The 23,308-nt window shown below is 38.1% G+C and overlaps 2 protein-coding genes across 8 annotated transcripts in view; one reads left to right on the forward strand and one right to left on the reverse strand.

Moving 5' to 3' along the window:
* Positions 1-8,360, reverse strand: part of SLK (STE20 like kinase) — a 41,691-nt gene extending 33,331 nt beyond the window's left edge. The window contains exons 1-2 of one of the 3 annotated variants that reach the window (XM_058187641.1): positions 8,155-8,360; positions 7,004-7,794 (exon numbers count right to left, since the gene is read on the reverse strand). In XM_058187641.1, coding sequence (XP_058043624.1) covers positions 7,004-7,153 — 150 coding nt within the window. In that variant the 5' untranslated portion in view covers positions 7,154-7,794; positions 8,155-8,360. The remainder of the gene's footprint in view (positions 1-7,003; positions 7,795-8,154) is intronic. The other 2 variants (XM_058187639.1, XM_058187642.1) reach the window with 2 other exon arrangements.
* A 185-nt stretch (positions 8,361-8,545) lies between these two features.
* The window catches only part of STN1 (STN1 subunit of CST complex), a 40,197-nt gene continuing 25,434 nt past the window's right edge, over positions 8,546-23,308 (forward strand). For 2 of the 5 annotated variants that reach the window (XR_009155666.1, XM_058187653.1), the window contains exons 1-3: positions 8,546-8,693; positions 13,041-13,238; positions 15,195-15,290. Coding sequence is in view for 4 of the 5 variants with exons in the window: in XM_058187653.1 (XP_058043636.1) it covers positions 13,106-13,238; positions 15,195-15,290 (229 nt within the window). In the remaining variant the exon portion in view is untranslated. Of the gene's footprint in view, positions 8,721-9,394; positions 10,392-13,040; positions 13,239-15,194; positions 15,291-23,308 lie in introns of those variants that run through there. The other 3 variants (XM_058187656.1, XM_058187654.1, XM_058187655.1) reach the window with 3 other exon arrangements.

A 23,308-nucleotide genomic window follows, 5' to 3' on the forward strand; every position in this document is an offset into this window, starting at 1 on the left:
TGGAAGTCTAAGTGCCTGCATAATTTTATGCATAGCTTTAAAAACCTTACCTCTTCTTTTCAAGGTATTATTCAGAGAGTTTCCTTGAGTAGCTTGTACAACAAAAAATGAACACAATTTTCACTTTGAGGTTTATAATCTCAGAAGAGAAACCATTTTAAAAGTCTGCTCTAGCTGGATAATTATCAATTCCTATTCATAGGACCGTTACTAACTGCTCTCTGGAAAGATTCCCAAAGAAAGAAGTTCCTACTATATTCTTGTTTTTCAGAACTCTCTCATTTATATAGCCACACTTCTTAGTCTTATGATTCTGGATTGTTCACAATGCAAAACATAAAAACCAGAAGTAACAAACATTATAACAAACTGGTAATCCAAACAAACCCTACAGGTGGCGCTTCCATTAATAGCCTGGCCCCATAGCCCAGGGGTGTCAAATTCGTGGCATCACATTGTCATCATGTGATGTATCGTGACTTCTTTCCCCTTTGCTAAAATGGGATGGGCGTGGCTAGCATATGACACAACCGGCACATGAGTTTGATATCCCTGCCATACCCTGAAGCAAAAGCTAGGTCTTAAAAGTTTTCCAGATGGTTTATATAGTCAAGATTATCCACATCTCTGGATAGTCTAAAAGTGTGGATATAAGACTAAAGATATAAGACTAAAGGTGCTATGACAAACAAGGCATGCTTCTTGGGGTGCATTAGATGACATTGTTTCAAAGAGGAGACAAGAAATAAGCCCATCATGTTAGAAGTGGTGGAGCAGTTAAATATAGTAAGTGATTGTCAGTTTCACATGTAACCTGGACCACTAGCATGTGGAGCTTCATAGGGGTTAAACAATACCTTAAATTAAATCTGGAAGCCTTGCATCCCACAAAGCAAACGTGTTATTATAAAAAACCAGAACTAGTATTATCAGTTTGCATCCAAAACTCCCTACATTTGTGTGTTCTGGAACAACAGCAGATTCTAAACTGGTTTTCAATGGCAGGGCCATTTAAAGCACACTTCACTAGTCCAACAAGGAAGTAAAGGCATGTGTTCCAGGAGAAGCACAACTGATGCATTAGATTTAAATTGTACAAGGGCCCTCTTGGCCATATCTGTCACCTGCTCACCAACTGGGAACTGTAAGTCTAGAAGTACTCCCAGGGCTGAAGTGTACAACTGAGTATCATCAATGTATTGACAGTACTAATCCCCAAATAACAATAACCTCACCAGTAGTTGTATGTAGATACTAAGTAAGAATGGAACAGGCTTGCAGTTTGGGGCACCTTGTATTGTAATATTTAATAATGACTGTAATATTTGTAAGTCATTTTGACAGGATATGTAACCTGCAAGATTACGCTGCACAATCATTCAAAAGTTTCACAATGTGCTAAAAAGGCATACTTTTCTTGCTTTAGACTGCAAAGCAGTAACTCACAATGTGCAAAGTCCCAGGATAAATTTTATCATTGCATCTACAGATATGGAGGACTGTTTTTGAAACAACTGACTCAACCTGGGCCGGAATAGCTCAGGCTGTTAGAGCCTGTTATTAGAACACAGTAGCCTGCAATTACTGCAGGTTCAAGCCCGGCCCAAGGTTGACTCAGCCTTCCATCCTTTATAAGGTAGGTAAAATGAGGACCCAGATTGTTGGGGGGGCAATAAGTTGACTTTGTAAAAATATACAAATAGAATGAAGACTATTGCCTTATACACTGTAAGCCGCCCTGAGTCTTTGGAGAAGGGCGGGATAAACAAAAAACAAAAAAAAACCTTCCAGAGGATCAGAGGGTTTGAAAATGCAATCATGCTTTATGAAACACCCTTTCTGAGTGCTTTGGAAAGCTTGTCTTTCTGTCTGTCTACCCAGGCTCTTTCAAAGCTTTTCTTCCAATGTTAATTCTTTTCCAATTCATTATTTATTCATTCCTTTTTTTCAAATGAATGAAATTCAAGAAACTAAGAATAAATTATAACAGTAGATGATTTTATTTCAAAATATTTGCTTCCTGAGCTCTTATATACTTTTGGAATGTATTATTGCTCCTAAATATTTTATTCTAAGGAAACCACAGTATCACTGTACAACACATTTTTTCCAAAGATTTGCTTTTTGAAAAATTTTGGTGATAGACGCTTTCGAACTGAACAAATATAATTTCAGAACAATTGTATTATGTAGGAATCTTGAAAAATATGAAATTAACTTTGATTATAATGTATCTAATTGTATATTTCCGACATGAATGAGTTCAAAGGAGCCAACAGTGTTTTGCTGCCAATTTTCTTTTGTACTCAGCATCTGATATATCTCGCTGCAGTGTCCAACAATAGTCAGTCAGCATTAATCGATTCCAGTTGCCATGATGCCATTTTTTTCATTGTGTAGGAAAAGGACTAGCAGAGCCAGGGGGAGAAATGAAAAGAGGGATCAGTCTAGAATCATCCCATGACAAGGCAGAAATGAATTAGCCAAACCACCCTTGACTTCTGTTGACTCTTATTTAATTCTAATGCTAATCAATGCTGTTAGTTGAGATGATTTCTAGATCCACGCTTTCATCAATAAATCAGTTACATTGAAACTTCAGGTGTGGGCCTGATCTTTCATGCCTGACAATTGTTCTGGTGAAAACTTTCACCATGTTCATCACTGACTGTACCTACATTTTTGGAAAAGAAGTTCAAGTATGTATGCAAAAACTGAATCTTTAGTGACATGTTACACCTTATGGGCTTGTATGCTGCAAGAAATTTGTCAACCAGCTGAATGTAGTTTGGTGCTCTGTAGTTGCCAAGGAAATTCTCAACAACATTCTTGAATGCTTTCCAGGTGATTTTCTCTGGCTCCACTAACAGATCTTTAAAGTGTGTCACAGATGACATATCTGATCTGTGGACCAACAAAAACCTTCCTTATTCTTGGCATTAATTTTTCTTGGAAACATCTATTCCAAATAACAAAAATCTTCACTTTCCTTGTTCATCGTTCTCACAAATTTTTCATCAGGCTCAAGTTTTATGTGAAACAGAGGCAAAATTTGTTTGTTGGATTAATAAGTGAGTCATGTGCCATATTTTTCTGTCCTGGAAATAAATTCGTTCGTAGTGAACATTTCTTTTAATGTTATTTGACACTCTTGCATGGCTCTCTCATTTGCATTTATAATAACATACTTGGTATATCCAAGCAACAGCCACTACTTTTAGGTCTCCATAGATATTTTAGTTGTACTGGATGTGCTTCAACAATAATTCAATTTTTTCATGTGTTTCTTCTATGTTGGCAACATAGTCAATAGATATAAAAGGGTATACATTGTGTAAAAACAGAAAATTTCTATAAAACAGTCCATGATAGGTTAAATTACAAGTTATTAGTAGTCAGAAATCTATAAGATACACCCAAGTGTTCAGGAAGAAAAACCTTTGTAACCAAAAATGAAGTTTCTTCTGGAATGGAAGTATAAGCCACTGTCATAAAGCTACTCTTCTTTTGTCTACTAGATGGGGTTAGATTGGTCTCCTGCTTGTCATTTATTTTCCATGAAAGTTAAGAGATACAAGTTCACTTCATTGCCAATGTAAAGATATAGTATGTTGCTTCTCAGGTCTGCAGAGCAGAACCAGAATAATACACAAAAACAAATTCAATTTGTCTGTTGATAACATCAACAAAATCAGAATCTTCATTTTTGGCCATAATGTCATGCAACCTTCAAATTTTTACACATAGCCCATAGATGTTAGCATATGCAACTCAAAAGTTAGAACAATACCTACTAATTCAGATAGAGTATCATTTATCTACAAACAATATGGATCTCCTTAAAGACCAGCATATTTATTGCAGTATATTCTTTCATTAGTTACAACTCCCTTTGTTAGATGCAACTTATCTGCTTTGTATCATCTATCACAGTCAACGGTGTGTAACTAAACTGTTTATTCTTAAATGTTAGCTGACAAATAAAACTACAGCGATTCACAATTGTTAGTTCTGGAGAAAAAAATAATTGAAGATTTCGTAATTCCATAGCAAATATTTATCATACAAATTTCATGTTTGTAATATGATCAAGAACAATATTTCTTACTCTAATGAAACTATTATAAAAGAAACTCAAATCTTGGGAGAAATAGTGTTCTTTCTATTTATAAAAGTTCATTCTGCTGCAGTTTTAGTTTAACTTTTTTATGTGCAATGGTTTTTGATCGTAACAAAAAGAGTTTATATGTATATGTCATAAAAACCAAATACTTTAGCTAAGAAAAAGACAATACAGTATACAGTACTAAAAATACAGCACTCTTACAATTGTAAGAATAAATAAAATGACAAGGCTAACTTTAAAGCTGTAACAAAAACAGATACATTATACTAAATCAAGTAATTCTTTTATTTACTTCCTATGGACAGTAATTTCCACGATTTCAACAGACTGTTATACAGAGAAAAAAAAACCAAAGCAAAATCTTTTCCAAATAAAAAGTATTTTTAATATATAAATATTTTGTTTATTTGTTTACATTTTTGTTTAGTTTACTACTGCTGCTACTTCTGTTTAGTTAGTCAATCCACTTTGAACTGTGTTGGAATAGCTTCCATGTTATTATTAAATGGGCTTTGGAATAGCCACTTGACTTCATTCATTTGTTGTCGTAAATGGATCATATCAGAACTCCAGAGCAACTATTTTATGGATAGTTAGCTATGGGCAAGGATACAAAATGAAGGATAAGGAGGGAACTGTTTCATGCAATTCCTTTCAATTTATTTATTAAATATTGTATAATTCCATACTGAAGGAAATATTCTCATAAATATGACCTCAATTAAACATATTAAGAAAAAAATTCAATTTTTCTATCAATATTGCAGAATATCACAAGTTCCAAAAGATGAATTTGCATAGTCAGGGAATTGCCCTTAAAAAATTGCCTGGGAATATACTGGAATATCCAGTATAAAACAGAACTGGAAGGAAGCAAAAAGTTCTTCCCAGAAGAGAAGTCCATTAAAGCAAAAGCTAAAGATGCAAAGTACACATATTGCTTCCTCCTTTTTAAATAAATGTTTGAGGTAGATAAGATTTAATTTATACCTTGAAAAAGATGACTGCTGCATAAAAGAATGGGTGGAACCAGCATGTATGTGTGAGCTGACACCCAGAATATATTCAAATATTAAAAGAAGACCTCAGATTATTCAATATGTGCCTGGAATATAAGTGACTAATATAAGAACACAAGAATCAACTTGCCTACCATGCCTCCTTGATTTGTGGAATTAAAACAAAAGCAACAATTGCATTCATTGGATTGAATCACAGAGCTATAAATATTGCCACTCCACAGTTATAGTCACTGTAATTCAAAATCTCCATTTGTAATTCAAATCTAAGATTAGACATTGACAGCGAGCAGCTTTATGACTGACATGCACAAACTGCTGTCCAAATAATGACTAAAGTAGAAAGTAAGTCACCAGCATAAAAAAATGAAATCACAAAGCTATCATATGTATTTATTAAAAGTAGATTATTTGAAGTAAAATTTCTTAGCCATGCCTGTCAATTTAAGAGACTCTTCCTGAAGAATATGGGTTGGGCTCTAAGCTACACTAACTCAATCAACACTGTCCATGGTCCATCACCCCACCCCCATTGTATCTTCAGTCCCTTTGACCAAGAAAGGGAGTCCCCCACTTTTCCAATGGGCTGAGAAGCCTGCAGGGAGTGGATTGAAATCTTTCCTTACATTAAGTGAACTTTGTTCTGTTAAAAAGTTCCATATTTTTAAGCTGTTGACAATTAAATTCGAACAATGAAAAAAGTTTTACATTTATTTTAAAAACTGTTCAACATTTTTTTCTTATTAGGTTTTTAAAAAAATATTTACTGTAGAAAAAGCTTAGTAAAGTTAAAAATATATATTACTAGTCATAGCACAGATGGGCTACTTGGAAGTTCTTAGTCACTAATCAAGTCAGCTAGTTAGTAAGCAGTAAATAAATTACTAGCTTCTTACTGACATTAATGGAAGAAAATAAAAGAGTTTAGTATCATTAACTGGCAGCTGATCACCAGATCAAATGATTTATTGGGTGAAACTGCTGGATTATGAATGTTTATGGAAACATGAAAAGTTCAATGAGATGTAGAAGGCATGCATATACATAGCAATTTATAACATTGAAAGTAGCCCATTAATTCATGGAATTATCTGATGTATAAGTATTTGATGTGTAATAGCTAACCTCTGTTCATATCATCATCAATGACTCAATTATGAATCTAACATTTTAGGATTATCCAGGAAACATATTAGGGAAAGCCTATCTCACATCATAAATTAGTCTATTCTAAATATACTTCATTTCCTACATTTTGAAGGAAAAGAACAATATTAAGTCATTATTATATAATTATTTAAAAGCATTTGGTCTTGGTGGAATTCCTATGTTAAGATATGTTCACCACCCTATAAAACAGCAGTGTACGATTTCAAAAAAAAATAATTGAAGTCATCATCTTTTTAGAATTTGTTTTCTAAATATATTTTCAGTATCAAAGTGAAGCCTTTAGGATGAAGGAAGTCATGTATTGTATGAAAAATCCAAACCACCACTTATTCGAAATGAAAGGACTTTTCATTTATCTATAGACAATACCACACCTCTATTTTTAATGAGCACAGATAGTAGAAAAATAGGCCAAAAAAATAACTTAGCAATATGTAGTGAAGGAGAATGGGTCTATGTTCCAAGAACTTTTTCAGTTTATTCCAAGCAGTAATTAAAAACTGACTTATTACTTATTTTGATAACTACTTACATCTAAGAGAAATCCATCATTTTTACTATATCATGATAGCCCAACACTCATTATTATTTTATGGATTATGAATTTTTATGATTTTGTTAAATTCACATGTAACAGGGCCCAGAAAAATACAATTTACCAATATAGCATCAAATAAGGATTTCTTACCTTAAACACTTTGCCAAAAGCACCATCACCCAATTCTCCTATAATTTCCCAAAAGTCCTCCGGATTCAAATCTCTCTTGACATGCTCATACTGTTTCTTTTTCTTTTCACCTCCCAACTTGAAGATCTTACGGAAGTTAAAGAAGGACATATTTGCCCTTTTTAGTTCAAAAAAACTATTTAAAAACTCTTCAGAAAAAAATTAAACAGTTGTTATGTCTGCTGTTATGGTCTAAAAGAAAAACAGTACAAAATTGTGACCACGGTGCTATGCGTCAGCAACGATGCTAAGAAAGGAGGGGAATAGGGACAATTTGCAGTCTAGATTTTTGATTCGGCACACAATAATCCAACGTCACAACCAGAGCAAGTAGCAGCCAGCCACATGCGGTTTCTCACATGCAGTTTCCCTAAGTTTATCGTTGTAAGTTTACCAACCTAATAATCATATAATTTGCACTACGTTCTTCTAATCACTCAATGCATATGACCAGGCTCCAGAGACACTATCCCAAAAATATGTGTTGCTCTTAACAGTCAAAAAAAAAAATGCCCACTTGATTCTTCCAGATAAGGGATCCAATATTAAATGATGAGCATGTGGGCAAAAAAGCAGGCGGCTGTATTCAAGTTCTGCCCCTCCTTATTCAACAGCACAGACTGCTAACATCGCGTCAGATGCAAGTCTCCTTTCCTTGGTGGTTGAAAACTTCAGCAATCCATGAGAACGGAATATCTTATCTTCTTTCCTACCCTAGGCACGACCGACTTGCCTTCAAGAGGGCATTTTGTCTATTGGGAGAGAGGCAAGAGACAAAAAATGAAGTGGCATAAGAATATACTCAACCATTTTAAAAATTTCTCTCCCCCCCCACTCCCGCGCCCATCAAACGGCATAGGTATTAAAAATGAAAAGTTATTCCCTATGAGAAAACAGACTTATACGAAAAAGCCTCCTCCACCCATCCTCCTCCGTTTACTGCTCCCTTTTTTGTTTTTCGTTGGAGAAAGATGGCAGAAAAATAGGTTGGGAGCAAAGAGTTTTTCCAGGAAAAGCAGCGACCCTCAATGATGGCAGCTGCTGGCTTTTTCCAACAACCCAAAAAAAAAAGGGGTGGTGGTGGAAGAGAAAGATGGGAATGAGAAACTCACCAGCCGAGACGGATTCTCGTCTCCCCTGCCGCAGGAGAAGCGATGGGGAGGATGACGCCCGCCGCCTTAAGCGTTACTTCCTGTGCTCCCCCCCCCACGTCCGTCAGATAACGGGGCGGAGCACACAGGAAGGAGGCTCGGTGGTCTCGCTTCCTCTGCTTCCCCCCCAACAACCTCCCTTGCTCTTGTTCTCTCAACCGCCGCCGCGCGCGCACCCGCACGCAACGCAAACGCCCCTGGAATCTCTCCCAGCGCTTTCGCCTACACCCCACGCGGCGGCGCCTCCTCTCTCTACCGAGCTATACGCAGGCGCTCTGGCACTTCAGTTCCCTCGAGTGCGTCTTTCCCCCCACTTTTTTTTCTCTTTCGCCGTAATTCCCTCCTTCGGTTCTCGCCACCGGATATTATAACAAACAAAAGGCGGGACAGAAAGCCAAAAGATGAAATCTCTTCCGGTTTCTCTGCGCTAGCTCGTCCTGTCGGGCACCGTTCCGCCTTCGTGAACAAGCCAATGAGAGCGCCGCCGGTCTCTCTGGCGGGTAAGGCAGGCCGGGTTTAGAATCAAGGTCAGAGAAGAGCTGGGGGCGGGGGCGAGGGCGAGGGCGACGGGATTACTATGACTGGAAGCTCGAGGAAGCCCTAGTATTGTGGGGGTGGGTGTCGGTTTATTTAGCGCTTCCTCTGTAACACCGAAGGACTAGGAAAGCAGGAACAGAACGTTTAAACACACCCGACTGGTGTTCTAGGCTGGGAATCCGAAACTTCAATTTACTCTTCCGACGATCACTTTCTTTAAACTGAGAATGCTTGGATGAGTGCGGATAGTCATGACAACTTTGAGGGGAGATCTGCAGTTTAGCCCTCAGCCAATCTGGAGCCACCTAACGTACATTGCAATCGGTTCATACATTTTGCAAATGTTTACGTGAAAAAGCGTGTACTGTAATGTATATCGTATCCGAATTTTGGTAGTCGTGAATAAAATCTTTTTATCTCGGATTGATGAAGCTGCAATGGTCATGTGGAAGAATTAACATTAGATTATATATCTCAATGGTGCTTTTTCAAGAGACAAGGTGGACTTTCTGGTTTTTCTTGGAAGAGGTTTTGCTTCTCATCCAAGAAGCTTCTTGGCTGAGTAGCCAAATGTCTCCCAAGAAAAACCAGAAAGTCCACCTTGTCTCTTGAAAAAGCATCTTTGGGACAACCATGACCTGGATGATTGAGAATCGCCATAACAATTAGACTGTATACTTTTTAAAGAGCAAAAAGCTTTGTGCCTGGATGTTGATTCAAAAGCAAGTGTCTGCTGACCTCAAAAGAGCTTTACTGGAGTAAATATAAATACAATAGGCATGAAACATTGTAACAATACTTTGGTTATGTAAAGGCTTATGTTGAGAGAAAGGAATGTCCAAAGCTACTTATTCTATCTAGGACAATAATTAGGGTTGTTGCTTCCATTCTTGGTCTTAAAGCAAAAATGCTAGATTACTCGTACCACCTGTTTTGCAAATTCAGAGTAGTTCCATTGCGATTTCTATTTTTCGTTGAACATGGTGTATGAATAGCTTCCCACTTTTCACTAATGTCCATGTGTTATAATTGAAATTATTTCGTTTTTATTGGAGAACTGGAGATTTTTGTCCTGCTTTAAGAAGATTTTTAAGGCCCATATTTTGACTGCTACATTTCCCAGTTTATTCTTGAGTTTAGTTCTCTTATTAAATCCTGCTTATCCTTGCAGGTGCTAGTTTCTCATCTGATCTTGAAAAACATAATTGTTTACAAGTTTCAGACTACTAAGAGATAATTAAATATTTGTTCATCTTTTTAGGTAGAGTTCCTTTTATAACTTATTCTGATTTCATAAGCATACTTTAAATATTTTATTTTCAGTTTTAACACATCTTAATCTTGTTAAATTCCTGTACATAAAAGCCTCCATTTTTCATCCATCTGCTCTCTCTGACCTGGGAATCATTCTTCCTTCTTGATGGAAATTTTTTTTTAATAAAAATTGCCGGTATGGTAATAGTGATATGGCATTACCAGTTGTAATTTCAAAAATCTGAAACCGTAGAGCTGCAATTTTCTCTGAACAATTTAAGGAATATACCCAACTGAGCAATATGACATGTAAAAGAAACTTTATAAAAACAGATTGCTGGGACACAAATGAGGAAAACAAAAATCATTGTCTGCTTGCATATAGATGGGCAATTTTTCATGTGAAGGTAATAGAAAAAGTAACTTTTTGAATAGAAACATTATTATGCAGTTTTGTTCTAAATGTTGTTATACATCACTTTTAGATAAAATAAAAAATGTGAAATTGGAATGGTCCTGCTGTTTCATTGTGCACTTAACATAGTTTCTTTTTTCATTCAAATTTATCTGATGAATTAGTATCTCATTTTCTCAGTCATTTAGTAAAGTTTTTTTTTTTTACAAATTAAGTTAATCATATATGTATTTAAAGCAGATCATACGGTACGAGTAGCCTGATTTGAGTTCATGTCTCTGGGTTCTGTGACAAATTCATTCAGCTGCTGTAGAAATTAGATCCTTATATTAATATTGAAACTAAAATAACAGTAGATTATATAACTGTGCAGGGAACCAACTGAGGATCTCCTTTTTAAAAAGGAGTGAACTGATCCCGTTTGGCAATTAGTAAAAGCCAAACACCTGGATTATGGAAGATAGTTTATTTAAGTTATAGCATAAAGCATACAATTTTTTTCTGTCTTTTTTCCCCCTGCAATGGTGCTTCATATGCCAGTGATGCATCAGTCCTATAGATAATTAGTTAAATTAAGCTCCCCTAAATACAGTTGAATTCAAATCTCCAAAGGCTTGCTTAATAAGTGTGTATAATTTTAATATTTCTTGCACAGTAGCATTAATTTTAATATTGTTTCTGTAGTAGAAATAATGCATTGTTTATCATTTTATAAAGATTTCCCAGTATAAGCAAAAATACTTTTTAAGCCAGTAAAATTGTTCTTTTATTTCATATAAAGTAAGCAGCTTATTACTAATTTATCAGATAAAGCAATTAAATTCTCCTCCTGGTGATAAAATGTCAGCTGAGTTCTTAATTGTTGTTGTACCTCATGTGATAAACTCTTCAGAGATTAATAAGAACACAAATCTTCTTAAGTAGATGAGGCAAAATATAGTTAGACATATTCTCTGATACATTAAAAATTTCTCTTAAAGAATAGTTGGCTGGATAAACAGTGGTCTTAAATATATACTTTTTATTAATATATATTTGTGTATGTGTGCTATCTGAACTAGACTCAGCAAATGCAAAATATGTACAGTATTTCTGAGCTTTTTAATTATACTGTAAACTAAATCTTCACATGATTTTTCAAGAGTTAATCCTTCTAAGCTCCTATTAAGGGTATTTGGGACTGTACTCTTAATAATGCAATCATAACAATTAGGCTCTATTGTGTATAATTGAAAACATAGAGTATATTCTATATTGTACCATGAAGTTAAGGTTATATTTTTTTGTTTATATACTATATTTCTATATTGTTAAACTTTGATCAGCTTGAATGCTACCTCTACAAGAGTTAAGCTTGTGTTTGGAAGGACAAAAATTTTTATACATGAAATGTATTAGTTGGAAAAGTGAAAAATGTGTGAGATTTAAAAAAATGTGAGACAGCTTATTAAAGTCAGAATCAATATCGTATTAATATTATATATTCATTATTGTACTTCAGTGTAGTAGCTAGTATTGCATGCATACATCAATGTATTAAAATGAGTCAGTATGGTTGGTCAGTGCTTTGAATTGTAAGACAAAACTATTTCAGAGACCATGGAGTGAGCATCTGTTTTCTGTATTTGTGTGTTTCCTGAGGAGGGAGAAAAGGCAGCTGTACAGTCCTGGGAAAATATGCAAATTGGACTGTATGGCTATCATATAGAACCAAAGCACTCTTTGCCTCCAGATACAAAATAATATACAGATGTATTCTGTGGTAGGAACAGAGGGTAACTTATAGGATCTCCTATGCAACTTTGCTTCATGGTAATTAGTGGAACAAGTAAAAATAGTTGCTTTCCCTCTATTGAAATAACATTAAACAAGAAAAACCAAAATGGGAACTGCCTGCCTAAATTCTCAAATAGCTGTCTTTTTACATATATTCTAAAAGGGACGTGGTAGTTCAGTGGCTAAGATGCTGAACTTGTTGATTGAAAGGTCAGCAGTTCAGCGGTTCGAATCCCGCGTAACGGGGTGAGCTCCTATTACTTGTCCCAGCTTCTGCCAACCTAGCAGTTTGAAAGCACATAAATGCAAGTAGAAAAATAGGGACCACCTTTGGTGGGAAGGTAAGAGCGTTCCATCCGCCTTTGACATTTAGTCATGCTGGCCACATGACCACGGAGACCTCTTTGGATAGCGTTGGCTCTTCGGCCTTGAAACAGAGATGAGCACTGCCCCCTAGAGTCGGGAATGACTAGCACATATATGCGAGGGGAACCTTTACCTTTACATACATTCTAAAACAATAAATTTTAGGAGTTGATGGATTTAACTTTGTTTCCCTATAACATATGTAATTCCAAAAAGGTATCGTATTTCATGAATGCATGCCAAAGTTTATAAGTTTCAGTAAACTGGTATAAGCCGCCTAATGATGATTAAGGGCCTATGTGGAGAAGCATATAGAAGTTTTGCATTTGACTACTCCCAATTTAAAATATGTTTTTTATTTTCCAGATTCCCTATCATAACAGTAAATTTTTACATAATTGGATATATTTTTGTAAAATAGCATTTTTTCAGTTTTAGTACAGTAAGTGATTATGTTGCATATGACATGTTTATATTACATATGTTTTGCTCTCACCAGATTTATTTCATATCAACTTTAATCGATGATTGGTTAGTCTGTTCTTGGAGCTAAATTATTTTGGAATGTGTGCTGCAGCTATAGAATCAGAAGATGAGGTCCCATCACTTTTGTGGGGTTTGAATCCAATTTTTTCATCCTTTGCAAGACTATACATTAAAGACATATTAGAAATGAAAGAGTCTAAACAGGTTCCAGGTAAGTAGTGAAATTGCTATGAACTTTATAGCTATATAAATACTATAGCTTGTTTTACTGAAAAATCAAGCATTATTATGTTGTGGTGGATAATTTTGACTACAAATTCTCTCTATTCCTTTGGCACTTCCATTGATGTGCTGAAATCTCTTCCTTTTCGTTTCAATGTTGCATTACTTTCAGAGACCTCAAACTAGAATCTTTTTATTTGTTTGGAACATAATGAAGGAATAATTTGAATCTAATAAATTTATAACTGTACAAAAATAATTAGAGGTATCTGTAGTTATTACCAGAAAGAACCAATGAATTTTTTAAAATATTTTGAATTAACAGGTTTTAATCAGTAAAAATGTACATTTGATTCTGTTCTAATCTTTGTTTTTCTAAATCTTATCTATTTCTTGAACTTTATAAGACTGAATTATATAAAGTTGCTCGCCTCCATTGATTCTTGGTTGTAAGTCTTTACAAAGTATTGATTAATACTTTACAAAGTATTGATTAGTATGTGATGTTATGATTTTTCTAGCACTAAAAACTCTGTGTCTTGATGTATATGGCCTAATTAAATTTTAATCCGGGGTTATTTATATTTTAGGGTTTTTAAACTATTTTAAATGTTTTAAATGTTTTAAATTTTTGGCCATTTTGTAATATGTTTGTTTTAGTCTTGTTTTAATGTATATATTGCGCTTTTTTATTTGGCTGTACACCGCCCTGAGTCCTTCGGGAGAATGGCGGTATAAAAATCGAATAAATAAAATAAAATAAAATAAATAAATATAGAGGTAAGAGCATGGTTTTTAATTAAATGAAGTCATTTTATTCCTGTATGATTGCTATAACTACACAATCTATAATATAGACTACACCACAGATTGTATACATACTGTACAACCAAGAAAAAAATACTGTATAACAGCTTTTTGTCTTTTTGTATATGATCTTGAATATCTTAAACATTGGAGAAAACTTGAAATTTAAAAAATGTGTTAGAAATGGCTCAGTCTTTCTGCCAATAATATGCTTAGCTGATTTCCTATTTTCCACCATTTGTATGTTTTACACAACAGCCTAAAAATAATTATTGGATACTTTTCATGCAAACTTCAGGATCTTCCACCTCTACACAAATGGAATAATGAATCATATTATGAAAATAGAATGTTTTCAGTTGTAGTACTATGTATTATAGTCATCAGTTGGGGTGGCAAGTTTGTCATCGAGATCAGAATGAATCTTTGTTTTTAAATGGCAGAAAGAAAAGTTTGTAGAATATGAAATGACTGGCATTTAAGTGAGTTCCATATTAGTCTATCAGTGGCATATGGAAAAGGGAATGAGGATGTCATACCTGAACTGCATGCCCATAAAGAGGAATGGGCTTCAATTACATTGCCTCAGCCACCAACTTGACTTTTTTTACTCTCCCTGCAGCTATCAGTAATTTAGATTGTGAACTGCTACTCAAAAATAATACTTCATGTGAAAAATAGCTATTGCTGAATAAAATTTAAGGGATAATTTTATGTGTACAAATTATTGTACACAATTAAATTGGGGTGGGGTACAGATTATGATAGCAAGTTGTCTAAACCCATAAATTGTGAATCTGTGGTTTGTTTTTTATCAAACTTTAATCAAATTTCATTGTCTTTACTTACAAAATAAAATTTTAAACATTTGATTTAAATATTCCATATATGTCATATTCAAATCTGAATTTTGTAATCTGAAACTAATGTATCAAAATATTGTAATACTGTATTTTTATAGATTGTTTTATATCAATGATCATAACCTTTGGATTTCTTGATCAGGATATGTAAAGCTATTAAAATTAACATAATGGCTAAGATTAAAAATTGTTAGTAGCATTTGGGATTATGATACAATGTTTTTAAAGAACTTAATCTAGGACTTTACTCTTTTCATTTTTTGTTTTTTTCTAAGGTATATTCTTTTACAACAGACATCCAATAAGACAAGTGGATATTTTTGGTATGGTGGTTCTAATAAAAGAAAAAGATTCCTTTTATATTTGTGGAGGTAATTGATATTTCAAGATTTTTGTTTTTTAGTTTTAGTTTTTTAGTAGGATTAATATTCTGAATATTAATCTAGAATTCTGTAGAATTAATATTTCTAGAGAAATGTATATATCTCAGTCCCTCTAGGTCCGTGATGGTGAACCTATAGCACGCGTGCCACAGGTGGCACACGGAGCCATATCGGTGGGCACGCAAGTGTAGTCTTAGCTCAGCTCTGGCGCGCATGCGTGCATCGGCCAGCTGATTTTCAGACCTTCCGGTCCCACCATTTTCAGCCATTTGTACCATTTTCAGCCTCCGGAGAGCCTCCGGTATGGGTGGGGAAGGCCATTTTCACCCTCCCCAGGCTCCAAGAAAGCCTCTGGAGCCTGGGGAGGGGAAAAACAGGCCTACCGTGCCCATCGTGCCGTCACATTCCAAAAGGGTGAGTGCGGGGGTCACATGTGCATGTGGGGGGCGCATTGAATTATGGGTGTGGGCACACGTGCTTATGACCCCCTGCACTCCCCCCGCTTTTGGCACGTGATGGCAAAAAGGTTAGCCATCACTGCCCTGAAATCACCTCTATAGGAAAGTTAACATTACTTATATTAAGACTGGTTATAACAAATAATTCCCTCAAAATTGTCAAACTAGTTACTAAGTCTGCATTACTATTAATCTTCTCATCGTTCCTATCACCCATTTCCTCCCACTTATGACTGTATGACTGTAACCTTGTTGCTGTTATCCTTAAGATTTATATTGACTGTTTCCTAATATGATTTGATTGCTTATTTGTACCCTATGACTATCATTAAGTGTTGTACCTTATGATTCTTGGTGAATGTATCTTTTCTTTTATGTTCACCTAGAGCGTATGCACCAAGACAAATTCCTTGTGTTTCCAATCACACTTGGCCAATAAAGAATTCTATTAATATAGTCCAATAGTTCTGTATCCCTTTTGCCTCCTCCTTATAGTTCAATGATTTAGGGAGGTATCTGCCTAAGTTGCTTCTGAATATTATCTTGTTTATAACCTTAAAAAATGCTTCAAACTCTTCTCCCAAGCAACAGATCCTGCATATTTCCATTAAGGTTATCTTCTTGTATCATGTTTATATCATTCAAAATACTGCCTGCATTAACAGTGAAAGCCTATGCACGCATACTCAGAAATAAGTCCCTTTGTGTTCAATGGCAAATAATCAGAGTGTGATAATTTACACCTGGAGTAACCTTCAATTTGTTAATTCACATCTCCTTCAAAAATTTTCTCTGACATCTTTTTAGATTTACCTCTAAAAGATGGAAGACAAAAATAGAAAATTGACCTGCCCACTTATATACTGATAATACTTCAACCTAGTTGTTTTGGTGACCAAAGCCATTTATTTCAGATAGTTGCTAAAAAGCAGAAACTTTGATCTTATGAATCAAAAGGCAAACATTTTCCCCAGGCACTCCTCACATTCAGTTCTGATATACCCAAATTCTTGGCTTAAAGCAAGTGATATTTTTCAGCTTTGGAGTATGGGGTAGGAATAGAAAAATTTTCTTCTAGTACTGCCTTCTGGGAATGTATAAGAAGGTATAAGTACTATATACCTAAATTAAATGCAAAACTATAGCACTTGCTTGATGCCAAAAATTCACATCTATCCAAACATATTGCAAGGAATACAAGTATTATTCTTGCCTTGAACATTTCTAGTAGTTCAGAAGCTCTGAGTGTGAAAGAGAGGAAATGTGACTATATTATTCAGTTTCTCTTTGTGATCACCCTTTTTCACTATTATTGTAAAACTTCCATTTTTCATTTTGCAACCAGCTTCTTATTGCTACCCAAACAGAACTTAGCAAAAATAAGTATTTTATTGGGAATATTTACCTGTTTCCAATTACTCCTCATTTTCTGTTTCTCCACATGGTCAGACTATTTTTAGTTCATTTCTCATACTGTGTACCAATGTGCCCCTCCCTGTTCTCATAGCCACAGTCAGGCTGAGTTGCCCAGAATAAATTGCAACTTCCCGTTCAGCTTAAAAATGAGGTTGTGCAGCTGGCGAGCTAAATAGCAAGTGTTGCATCAGCTGCCAAGCCCAAATGATTCATGAAACTCTCCTGTTTATGCATAGAAACTGCAAGAGAAAGAAATAGGAAGCTCTTTTTTACTTTTCTAATGAAAAATCTGTACATTTATCTTAACTTTATTTATAATGACTTCATCATCAAAGAAAGAAGTTTTTTTACAAGGTTCTGAATAATGCATAATTACTGGTAACTAGTAAAATACATAGGAAAATGAAGAGGAGATAAATCATTGCCTAGATTTTAACCATTCTCAAGAATCACAATGTTACTTACAGGGCTAACATAATAATGCATCTCAATAGTTAACAGAACAGAAGGATGGGGGTTGCAGAATTTTCAGCAACGGTTCCTTACAGAGTGAGAGTAAAATAGAAATGATCAGAAATAGAAAGCCATGCATATTAGAAGCAGTCTTTCAAACCAAGGACTGCTGAACTACTAGAAAGGTTTAAGAGCACGATTAACACTTTTCTCAGCTGCTCTTCAATATATACTCAGCTTATGAGGAGACTAGCATTAATGACATATACTACTCCACAAACAGATGTCCTCATTTTACCTCAAATACTTGTTAATCTGCTTTGATATTCTTCTCTACCGCATCATTTTATAAATGCTCCAATCAATCCCAGATAAGGACTGCAAGAAGACAGAATCATTATTTATTATGACTAGAAAGATACTTTCTATAATAATTCCTATTATTATAATAGGAAATAGTAACCTTTAGAACAAAGAGAATTGGATGAAAGGAAGCTGGGAGAGTTTTAAACCCCAATGTCGTTGGCTAAAATGTAAGGCTTCTGTCTTTGTGGGATCAAGGGGGAAAACTTCTATCAAAATGACCTAAATTATCACTATTCTTTTCCAGTGGATGATGGCACTGGTGTAATAAGCTGTACCTGCTGGAAAAATGCTGTAGCAGAAAAGAAAAAAATGTCAGGTAATATTTTTTGCTGTTGTTTTCCTCTTTAAGGATATTCAGTATATTCTGCAGCCAAGGTTATTTTCAAACATTGACCTTTACAGTTACCCGTACCTTTTCATATCTTGCTTACTCATGAAAATGTGATTGTTGTAGTAGCCTTTGAAATATGGCATATTGTAGCATTGTTTCTTCTCATAATGGGGTATTTTCTTGGTTAAGTGTTGTATGTTCATTGATGTATAAATATAGTATAGGTATTATAGTAATTTATGCTATTGTTTTTATTGTAATACTGTGTTTCCCCAAAAATAAGACCATATCCTATATTTTTTTGAACCCTGAAATAAGCGCTTGGCCTTATTTTCAGGGAGGTCTTATTATTTTGGGGCCTGTGGAGCAAGATGGGAATCCTCTTGCTGTCTTACCTGATTTCCAGCTCTGCGTTTAAATATTTTTGGGGAGGGCTTATTATCAGGGGATGTCTTATTTTTAGACTACAGTGTAATTGTGTTGTTTTAATCTGGTATTAGGATGTCAGTTATGTGCATTACAAGTTGATAATGTTTGGGGTAGCATATATGCTCAGTAATAAATTTAAAAATATATGTCACAGAAAGAAAAAAGAAAAGAAAATTGAGAAATTTATAGTTTTATCTATCCCTGTTTTGTTTTTTTCATCATGCTGCTGCTTAAGGAGCTTTCCTAAACAGCAGAATGGCAATTTTTAAGTGAGAAAAAATGCAAATTTATAGAAGCATGACTTGCATAATTGTAGTACTTGAGAAAATGTCTTTAATTTTATTGTATTCAGTGAACATTGTTATTAATAACATAGCACCTTATGAGATGTATATATTTCTCTGTAGATTTGGAATCTCACCCAAGTACTTTAAGTGCTCTCACTCTAAGTGACTTGATAAGAAATCTCCAAATAGCAATTCGAAAAAAAACAATTCTCGAAATTGGTGATCTAATCAGAGTCCGTGGTTGCATTCGAATTTACAGGCAACAACGGGAAATCAAGGCTTCTATGTATTGTGAGTAATTACCTTATAACAGTATGCATAATCTTTATTTTAAAGTTGCAGATTGTAATCTGAACATTTTTCAGAAAATACTGTTTCTTTCTGGTATGTAGTACCTCTTATATTGATGAATTTTGAATTATTTTATCTTAAATATGACATGTAAATAGTCTTTTAGCACTATTAACAATTTCAACATCTTTGCATTTCTCATATCTTTTCAGATAAAGTTGATGACCCTATGATGGAAACTCAAATTTCCAGAATGCTAGAACTTCCTCGTTTATATAAGGATATTTATGATAAGAGATTCCAGTTCCCAGAAGAAACACAGTGGTCAGTGAAAGCTATATATATTGATAATTCAGTTTTGAGTTGTTAATTCATGAAAATGTGAACCCCAGTTAGAAACGATGAAACAGGCTATTTTATAGGAAGCATTGTATGAAACAGAGGAAGAATAATGAGGAATGAATAAATATAGGATGAAATAGGAAGAGATATCGATGAACTGAGAGTAATATGGCATTAAAGAATTCTTAGATGCATTCAGCAAAATCATCTTAAATCTGTAATGAAAACTTTGGCAAATTATTTATTTATTTTATTTATTTTATTAAATTTTTATACCGCCCTTCTCCCGAAGGACTCAGGGTGGTGTACAGCCAGAATAAAAACAAAATATATACAATTTAAAACAACATTTAAAAAGAGCAAATTTTAAAGGCTGATTATTAAAATTTAGATTTAAAAATTTAAAAATATTAAGAATACCCAATTAAAATTCAACACTAATTATGCCAAAATGTATTAAACTCTTGACTATCAGTGGACTTTCAAGATGGCCAAACATTGAGCAAAATACATGGACATCTTTCCTCATGCCATTTATATTCTCATTTTCAAGCCCAATTCTTGAGTTTCATATACCGTATATACTCGAGTATAAGCCGAGTTTTTCAGCACGTTTTTTGTGCTGAAAAGCGCCCCCTCGGCTTATACTCGAGCCAAGCCGTTCAGCCCTTCCTCTTGCAGCGAGTCCTTTCTACCGCAGGCAGCTAGCTCTCGTTAGTGCGCGCGCATGCGTACTTATTCCTATGTGGACACACGCGCACACCCCCTCACGCACAATTACCCGCGTTAGTTATAATTGTTGACAGCGTTCACAGAGAGGGCACGAGGGAGGCGAGGCAAGGCAAGGACCCGACCGAAGAGTTATAATTGTTGACAAATACACACGCGGGGCGAAGAGTGAAAACCCTCCGGGTTTCAAGCGAAGGAAGGGCGCCTGGCTACACACCGCCCCTTCAAAGAAATAGCTGGCATTCCTCATGGTGACGGTAGCAGACACACACACACACACACACACACACACACACACACACGCTCGCCCTCCTAAATTCATTTCCCCCACCCCACCCCACCCCTTTTTTCTTGGCTGCTTCTTCTTTTTCTCCCTCCCCAGCGCCGCAGGCCGTCTAGGCTCTCCTTACCCAGCCCGTGCAAGTGCGGTCAGCTGCCAAATCGCGTTCCTCTCCTCCCACTGAGGAGGTTTCAAGCTCTGGATTTAAATACAACCGAAAGGGGACGCTGGGGCTACAAACAAGACAGGGGAGGGGAGGGGAGGGGGGAAGGGGAAAGGGACGGAGGGAGGGAGGGGAGGTCGAGGGGAAGCGCAAGAAACTTGTCAGGTAAAAGTCCTCAGCCACCTCCCTTCCCTTCCTTGAGCCTCCAGCTCCAGCAGCAGTCTATCTTCCTGGAGCCTAGCCGGCCCGCTCTCCCTCCCTCCGTAGCGGTTCAGCAGGGCTGCTTTGGAAGAGCCTTAACGAGCCCGTCCTCAGCCACCCTCCCTTCCCTTCCTTGAGCCTCCAGCTCCAGCAGCAGTCTATCCCGGTGGACGAACGCCTCCCGTTTTGCCTTCCTGGAGCCTAGCCGGCCCCGCTCTCCCTCCCCTCCGTAGCGGTTCAGCAGGGCTGCTTTGGAAGAGCCTTAAACGAGCCCGTCCTCAGCCACCCCTCCCCTTCCCCTTCCTTCGAGCCTCCAGCTCCAGCAGCAGTCTATCCCGGTGGGCGAACGCCTCCCGTTTTGCCTTCCTGGGGCCTAGCCGGCCCCGCTCTCCCTCCCCTCCCTAGCGGTTCAGCAGGGCTGCTTTGGAAGAGCCTTAAACGAGCCCGTCCTCAGCCACCCTCCCTTCCCTTCCTTCGAGCCTCCAGCTCGAACAGCAGTCTATCCCGTGACGAACGCCTCCCGTTTTGCCTTCCCGGAGCCTAGCCGGCCCCGCTCTCCCTCCCCTCCGTAGCGGTTCAGCAGGGCTGCTTTGGAAGAGCCTTAAACGAGCCCGTTCTCAGCCGCCCCTCCCCTTCCCCTTCCTTCGAGCCTCCAGCTCCAGCAGCAGTCTATCCCGGTGGACGAACGCCTCCCGTTTTGCCTTCCTGGAGCCTAGCCGGCCCCGCTCTCCCTCCCCTCCGTAGCGGTTCAGCAGGGCTGCTTTGGAAGAGCCTTAAACGAGCCCGTTCTCAGCCGCCCCTCCCCTTCCCCTTCCTTCGAGCCTCCAGCTCCAGCAGCAGTCTATCCCGGTGACGAACGCCTCCCGTTTTGCCTTCCGAGCCTAGCCGGCCCGCTCTCCCTCCCCTCCGTAGCGGTTCAGCAGGGCTGCTTTGGAAGAGCCTTAAACGAGCCCGTTCTCAGCCGCCCCTCCCCTTCCCCTTCCTTCGAGCCTCCAGCTCCAGCAGCAGTCTATCCCGGTGGACGAACGCCTCCCGTTTTGCCTTCCTGGAGCCTAGCCGGCCCGCCTCCCTCCCTCCGTGGCGGTTCAGCAGGGCTGCTTTGTAAGAGCCTTAAGCGAGCCCGTCCTCGGCCGCCCCTTCCCCTTCCTTCGAGCCTCCAGCTGCAGCAGCAGTCTATCCCGGTGTACGAACGCCTCCCGTTTTGCCATCCCGGAGACTGGCCGGCCCGATCTCCTCCCTTCTCTAGCGGGCAGGTGTCTAGGGCTAAAGAACCTTGAGCTCCACCGCCTCTCCTCCCACTGAGGAGGTTTCAAGCTCTGGATTTAAATACAACCGAAAGGGACGCTGGGGCTACAAACAAGACAGGGAGGGAGGGAGGGAGGGAAGGAAAGGACGGAGGGAGGAGGGAGGTCGAGGAAGCGCAAGAAACTTGTCAGGTAAAACTCAACAGGCAAGGCGGAAAAAACAGGAACTGGGAAACGCCCCAACTAGGGAGAAAAGGGAAGGTGGTGTTTTTAAAAAAACAAAGTCCCGAAACCCAGCGGAACCTTTTTCAAAACCGGCTGCCGAGCCGAGTAAGACGGAGACGGCCGACTCGCGAGGCCAGAAGGTAGCCCAGCCGCCCCTCGTCAGGCTTTTCTCAGTTACTGCGGCCCCGCTCTCCCTCCCTTCCGTAGCGGTTTAGCAGGGCTGCTTTGGAAGAGCCTTAAACGAGCCCGTCCTCAGCCACCCCTCCCCTTCCCCTTCCTTCGAGCCTCCAGCTCCAGCAGCAGTCTATCCCGGTGGACGAACGCCTCCCGTTTTGCCTTCCTGGAGCCTAGCCGGCCCGCCTCCCTCCCTCCGTGGCGGTTCAGCAGGGCTGCTTTGGAAGAGCCTTAACGAGCCCGTCCTCAGCCACCCCTCCCTTCCTTCCTGCGTCGAGCCTCCAGCTCCAGCAGCTGTCTATCCCGTGACGAACGCCTCCCGTTTTGCCTTCCTGGAGCCTAGCCGGCCCGCCTCCCTCCCTCCGTAGCGGTTCAGCAGGGCTGCTTTGGAAGAGCCTTAAACGAGCCCGTCCTCAGCCACCTCCCTTCCTTCCTTCGAGCCTCCAGCTCCAGCAGCAGTCTATCCCGTGACGAACGCCTCCCGTTTTGCCTTCCGAGCCTAGCCGGCCCGCCTCCCTCCCTCCGTAGCGGTTCAGCAGGGCTGCTTTGGAAGAGCCTTAAACGAGCCCGTCCTCAGCCACCTCCCTTCCCTTCCTTCGAGCCTCCAGCTCCAGCAG

Source organism: Ahaetulla prasina, chromosome 6, assembly GCF_028640845.1.
Source record: "Ahaetulla prasina isolate Xishuangbanna chromosome 6, ASM2864084v1, whole genome shotgun sequence".
In the NCBI taxonomy this organism is placed as follows: Eukaryota; Metazoa; Chordata; class Lepidosauria; order Squamata; family Colubridae; genus Ahaetulla; species Ahaetulla prasina.